Below are 6,696 nucleotides of genomic sequence, written 5' to 3' on the forward strand. Positions count from 1 at the left end.
TGCCAGTTCTTCCGGTGCCGACACGGTGCCGCCATTCCTTCCTGAAGGATGGCGGTGGTGCTCAGCCCCCACTCCCCTTCACGTGCCAGGGAAAACCCTAGGACACCTCCAAGCAGCAGCTTCGTCGGCATCGCATTCCTTCTTCGTGGTGCTGCTTGGTCCATGGTGGTGCAGATCCTTGGGCGGTGGTGGGATGAATCCGGAGGATGCAGCGGTGGCGGGTCATCCACGTTTTGTCGTGCTGCTGTTGTTGGCATTTGTTCCTTTTTGTTCTTTCTTTCTCGTTTCTTTCTTGGTGTGCTGCTCGCCCAACGTTGCTATGTAATCGATGTTGGTTGTTTTATATGTAAAGCAGGGGAAACCCTGGTAGTGATGGTTGTCTTTGGTTTCATTAACGAAATCGGAGAGGGAACCCTCTTTTTCTTTTGCTAAATAAAAAGAAAACTAATCCATCCATGGACCTATAGTAGCAAGTAATAAAGGGGATGAATCAATCCATGGCGAGGTACTGCAGATGCTGGTGATGATATCCTCCCAGCACCTGGTGGTGCAGCTGGTAGTGCTCCCCGGCCACCGCCGGCACCGCCTGCCCGTCCATACCATCGAGCTGCGCGTTTGTCAGCGGCGGCGGAGGGACCGGGGACGACGACGCCCCGGCCCCGCCGTACATCTCCCTCGTCACCTCCAGCAGCGAGTCCCTCACCCTGTCCGCCGGCACCGCCGCCTCGTTGTCCTTCATCTGCAAACCAACCAAATTAAGGCCACCGTGAATCCCTATATCCAGCAGGCTACAGCAATGGCGATCGGCCGGCGGGAGCGGAACGTACGACGGCCCGGAAGACGTTGAGGACGAGCTTGTTGTAGGAGGTGACGTTGACGCTGGTGATCTGGAGGCCGAGGGCGGCGATCTCGTCCATGATGCGGACGAAGCGCCCGGACTTGTGGGAGCAGAGCACCTGCAGGAAGAACTCCTTCCCCTCCACCTGCCGGACCTCCACCTGCGGCTCCATGTCCTGGTCCTCCGCCTCCTTCTCCTCCTCGTCGCCGGCCTCCTCCTTCCGGGGCCGCTTCCCGCCGGCCGACGGGAACGGCTGCTGCTGCGGCGAGTCCTCGTCGTTGTCGAGGCCCGGCGGCGGGTGGTCGTCGAGGAGCACGTCGGGGGCCTTGCTGTCGCCGCCGGTGACCCCCGGCGTGTTCGGGTCCTCCAGCTCGTCCTGCAGGTCCTTCACCTGCTTCTGCAGCCCCACGATGTAGTCGATCGCGTCCCCGAGGATCGACGCCCGGTCCATCTGCCCACATGGATCCACGCGCTCTCTTTGAGCTTTGAAATTTACAAGAATCATGCATGGCGGGTGGCGGCAGGCCGGCGGCCATGGAAGGACGATAGTAATTACCTTAGTAATGTTGGGGACGAGGGACCGGAGTTTGTACAGGCGGTCGTTGAGCTTCCTGCGCCGCTTCCGCTCCGCCTCGAGGTTCTTGCACTGCTGCCGCTTCCCCTCTGCGTCTTTGCCGTCTTTGCCGGAGCCCCTCTGCGTCTCGCCGTTGCCGTCGTCGTCGGGGTCCCCCAGCTGCATATCGCTCCCCTCCGACCCTGAATCTGCCCTCCCCACGCCCGAGCCGTGCAGCTGCTGATGCTCCTGCGCCACTGTCGACGGCGGCTCGCTGCTCTCCGCCGCGTACTGCCACCCCACGCCCGCCGCGCCGTCGTCCTGCACTCCCGCCAGGAACGGCTCGCCGGAGCCGCTTCCCCCGGCGCCGTCGAACAGGTTGAGCGACGCCGCCGCGTAGAGCCGCCCCGAGTCTGCCGCCGCCGCCGCGTCCCACGCGAACCCCTGCGCCTCCGTCTCCTGCCACCCCTGCCCACCGCCACCGCACTGCGCCATGACCAGCTCCGCCATCTGCTGCTCCTCCACCATCTGCGTTAATGGCACCCAGTCAGGTCAGCCGTATATATATACGGACCACGGAAACGCGAAGGCTGTTGCGTACGGTGCGCCGCCGTTGTCGCCGCCGTCGCGTCGGCTCACGCGAACGGCGTGCTCCCTAACTACTTCCAAAACTAACCGATATTTCCCATCACCCGGCACGCACGCACGCACGTACATATCTCGACGCGAAGAGCTCGACGATCCCGCCGGCGACGGGGACGAGGAGCCGCGTCTTCTCGCCGCCGCTGGAGGCAGCCTCGTAGCCCGTGAGTAGATCCGGACCCGGCGCCCCGCCGCTGCTCTGCCAGATTGGCTGGTTCGACAGTAGCGCCTGAGCGTGCATCCTGACCAAGACCAGCCAACAAAATCAGCAGTCAAACAGAGCGCCGACCAAAACTTAATGGCGATCGACATGGCCGGCAGGCAATTGCATCCAGGAGAAGAAGAAGAAGCCAGTTTAATTACCCGATGGAGGAGGAGTCAAGAGGGATGGAGCAAGGGACGTCGGCGAGCGTGGCCACCTGCGCCTCGAACTCGGCGCTGCAGCAAAACCCCGCCATCTCCAAGAACCTACCGTATATCCGTCACCCCCGCCATGAATCATCATCATCAAGCTCTGGGAACACAAATGGTATGAACAATAAATCGAACACACACGCAGACGCGTCCATACCTCTGGTCAGGAGAGAGCCGCCAGTACATGCAGTAGTCCCAGCCGTGGGAGCCGCCGACGAGCGGCCTCAGCGCAGCCTCCACGGTGCCCCCTCCATGGCCATGAACAGCCGCACCGCCGATGAGGCTCTGCTGGTGATAATCTCCTCCTCCCATGGCTCAGCTCAGCCCAGCTCAGCACCAGTGGTCAGCTTGTCCTAGGATTGAGCAAGTGAAGTGAGTGACACATCCATCGAAGCAGTGCAATCAATTCAATCCATGCATACGCAAGGCTTTCTCTGCTGCCAGGAATCAGGATAGGATTTTTTGATGTCACCGGTGTCACAGGGCTGCAAGAAACTTCAGACTACATACGATTGCTGCCAGCAAAGGTTGTACAACACATTATATAGTACTAGTACTATCATGCATGCATCATGATCATCAGCAAGCAGAGGATCAAAATCAAGTGTGAGCTAGTAACAGAATTGCATAAACCTAGACTGCTTGGTGTCATTGTCGTGGTTGTTCTTGGATGGGCTCAGGAGAAAGCTACCTTTCAGTAGAGGCTGCCCAGCGATCGGCCGGCAGACGGACCGATCCGGAAAAACGGCGTGTATCAGCTGAAAGCAATCGCTAACCGAAGAACCATCTCAACTGAATGCTGCTAGCTAGCTGCAGGGGTGTTGCATCATCCGCAAAGCATAGGGCCATACACCTCTATGCCATTTTGGGGACGCAATTCAGAAATGCAAGTGCCTAATTGCTGGTGAAAACCTGATGATTAGCATGAATGTGCTCTCTCTTTTATCCATCGCCACCGGTATCATCGCCGGGCTCAATCGGGGGCTGTTATGGGTAGGTGGGGTGCAACAAAGGTGTGAGGGATTTCAAAATCCACACCCCTGGTTAACTTAATTCATTTAGCTTAACTCCACTACTAGTGCCGGCCACAGATTTGACTCGAACTTGCACAATGCAAATGGTGTGGCTCAGTTGATTAATTGCCTAGTTAAGCAAGATGCAATTGTGATGCTCAGTTCTTCTCTGAAAGGTGTGGTGTCATGGGGATGCAGTGTGCACACTGCCACATTCTCATGATCCAGCCAGGAAATGACGTTGGTGACATGCCGTCTAACGAGGAGGCACCTAAGAGGAGCAGGGGCACGCATGCCATTTCGCCCAGCCCAGGGATGAGAGGAAGGACGGGGTGACATCGGAGGTTGTTTGCATCGGCAAGGCCGGCTAGTGAAGATATCTGCTGACGAAATGTGTTACTGTACCGTTCACGCATCACTCAATTCATCTTCATCATGATTCGCTTATCACCTAAAAGAACACACACAACAGAAATTTTCCTAGGGGCGAAAAAGAAAAGAAGGAGCAATGGACGGCTGGATTACTGAAACAGAACTGTCTTGCAATTTCAGGCACGAGACGTGCCATCAGCAGTATGATTATGCTTGCTTTATTATAGTAAGGCGAAACGAAAGCGCTCCGATTTTTTGTCATCTGGAGATCAATATGTTCTTAGAGGTAGTGACAGAAAACCCGCACGCTCGCAGGAATGAAATGACCTCGACCTTTCTGTTGTCGATGAAACAGTTCTGCTTCGGTTTGCCCCTCCGCTAGTAACTTGGCCTTTCGAAAGGGAACGTTCGTGCTCGAATTTTGTTTTCCTGCTTGTTTCGTCCACCGTCCGATGGGCTGCCCCAATCTTGGGATCACACACTAATACATCCTTATCAGGTGAGAGTTTTTTCAATGATTTTATAAGGTGTCTGTTCGAGTAATAGTGCCAATCAACAATGTTCCTGCCAAAATTGGTATGCAATTGGACCAAGCAAAACTCTTACTCTTTGTCTTTCCGTCAATAATAACAAATGAAGGAAACATATTCCATAAAACCTTCTGATCATTACCATGATGTAAAAGAACATACAACACCAAGGGCAAAAAAAAGGAAAGTGGGGTGGGGGGGGGGGGGATTTCTTGAAGCGGGGACATCTACAATTTCAGCAAGGCATGAAATGCATGGCCGCAATAGAAAGCCAGAAAAGAAAGATGGTCATAATAGATGGATGGATCTCTCGGGTTATAACAAGATGCAATTTCAGGCATGAAATGTACCATCAGCGGTGTGATTACGCCCATGATCTCTTCTTGCTTGCTTTCTTTTCGTAAGGCGAAAGCGCCCCAATTATTCTTCATCTGGAAATCGGTACGTACTTAGAGGTAGTGTTGTAAGACCAGCATGCTACACGAATGAAATGACGTTGACCTTTCTGCTGTCGATGAAACAATTCTGCTTCAGTACGCCCCTCGCTAGTAACTTGCCTGTTCGAAAGGGCACTTTCATGATTTAATTTTGTTTTCCTGCTTGTTTCGTCTAGCGTTCGATGGACTGCTCCAACTTTGAGGTCACACACTAATATCTCTACTTCTAATGAAGCAGTTGGTAGGATTGTGTCCATTTTTTTTTTCGTCCCATCACTTTCGTTCAGTTTTATTTTAACTGGTTTTTTTTCGTCCCCCTCCCACCACCACTAGTAGAAAAGGGGGTAACGGTCCAGGCCGGGTCAGCCCATTAGTCCCGGTTCAGTCTAGAACCGGGACCCATGGCGGTATTGGACCCGGTTCGTGAGCCCAGGGGGCCGGCCGGGCCACGTGGGCCATTGGTCCCGGTTCGTCTGGACCTTTTGGTCCCGGTTGGTGGGACGAACCGGGACCAATGGCCCTCGCTCCTGGCCCACCACCATTGGTCCTGGTTGGTGGCTTGAACTGGGACCAAAGGCTCCTCTTTAGTCCCGGTTCATGCCACCAACCGGGACCAATGAGGTGCCTATATATACCCCTTCGCGTAAGAGCAAAGCACACTGCTCTGTTTTTTTTTTGGCCGAGGGGGAGAGGGCTTGGTGGTGCTCTAGCTCACCTCCTATGCACACAAGGTGTTCGATGGAATGCCCGAGCCACACTACTTAAACTTTTCCCTCTCCAAGCTCGACCTCCAAGCTCCATTTTCCTTAATATTTTTCTAGGTTTAGAGGTCCGTCACGCCCCGTCCCCGTCTTCACCGCCGTCGATCACCCGCGCCGAGCTCATCGCCGGCACCACCGTGGTGAGCCTCTTTTTGTTATCTTCTTTCTGAAAGGAAAAAATATTCTTACTTGTATGTTTACATAGATACTTGTATTATTTTCTTACTTTTATTATTGCATCTTATATAGTGCGATGGTTTTGGTATCCGCCCCCGTCGGCCCTCGTCCTGTCTATGATTAGGATGTGGTATATATATTATCTTTATAACTATTGGTTCATTTATTGTTTATGAAAATTATGCCGACCAACGTGACATAGATTTTATTTATGTAGGATGTATGTGAATCGGAAATTCCAACCGACCCTATTGTCGAGAGGTTAAATTTAGTTGAAGAAGAAAACGATTTGTTGAAGGAAAAAATAAAAAAAATTGAGGAGGAGAAGATGATATTGGTGTTGCATGTTGCGGATGTTGTCGATGATCACAAGATCAAGATGGATGCAATGCGCTTGAAGATTAGAAAATATGCCATTCATACCGAGGCTTGGTATCATTATGCCATTGGATCAATTGTTACCTTGGTTGCGATTATGATCGCATTTGTTTTTGCATTGAAATGTTTTACATAGTTTCAATGTATGGTTTAATTAATTAGGTGCTCTGGAGAGCTATATGTTGTTAGATGAGAACTATGTATGCACTTTGGTTTAATGTGATGATGAACTTCTATTAATTTGGACACTTAATTATATATAACGCACGCAGATGAACCGGCAATGGATGTACGGTGACAGACACACCTCCGAGTACATTAAGGGCGTGCATGAGTTTCTCGATGCGGCTGAGGCAAACAAGCAGAATGGTTTTATGTGTTGTCCATGCACTGAATGTGGGAATACGAGGTCTTACTCTAACCGGAAAATCCTTCACTCCCACCTGCTTTACAAGGGTTTCATGCCACACTATAACGTTTGGACGAGGCACGGAGAATAGGGGTTATGATGGAAGACGACGAAGAAGAAGAGTACGATGACAACTATGTGCCCCCTGAATACGGTGATGCTGCAACGGGGG

The 6,696-nt window shown here is 52.6% G+C and overlaps 1 protein-coding gene across 1 annotated transcript; it reads right to left on the bottom strand.

Annotated features, from left to right (window-relative positions):
- Positions 1–353: 353 nt before the first annotated feature.
- Positions 354–3,401, bottom strand: LOC125514892 (transcription factor TDR-like). The gene is made up of 7 exons (XM_048680264.1): positions 3,139–3,401; positions 2,605–2,800; positions 2,397–2,501; positions 2,107–2,275; positions 1,395–1,919; positions 828–1,289; positions 354–739 (listed from the first exon to the last, which is right to left on the bottom strand). Exons 2-7 carry the CDS (start codon positions 2,757–2,759, stop codon positions 491–493), a joined length of 1,665 nt encoding a protein of 554 aa, XP_048536221.1. The 5' UTR covers positions 2,760–2,800; positions 3,139–3,401; the 3' UTR covers positions 354–490.
- Positions 3,402–6,696: the final 3,295 nt, after the last annotated feature.

This window comes from Triticum urartu, chromosome 6 (genome assembly GCF_003073215.2).
Source record: "Triticum urartu cultivar G1812 chromosome 6, Tu2.1, whole genome shotgun sequence".
Taxonomy (NCBI): domain Eukaryota; kingdom Viridiplantae; phylum Streptophyta; class Magnoliopsida; order Poales; family Poaceae; genus Triticum; species Triticum urartu.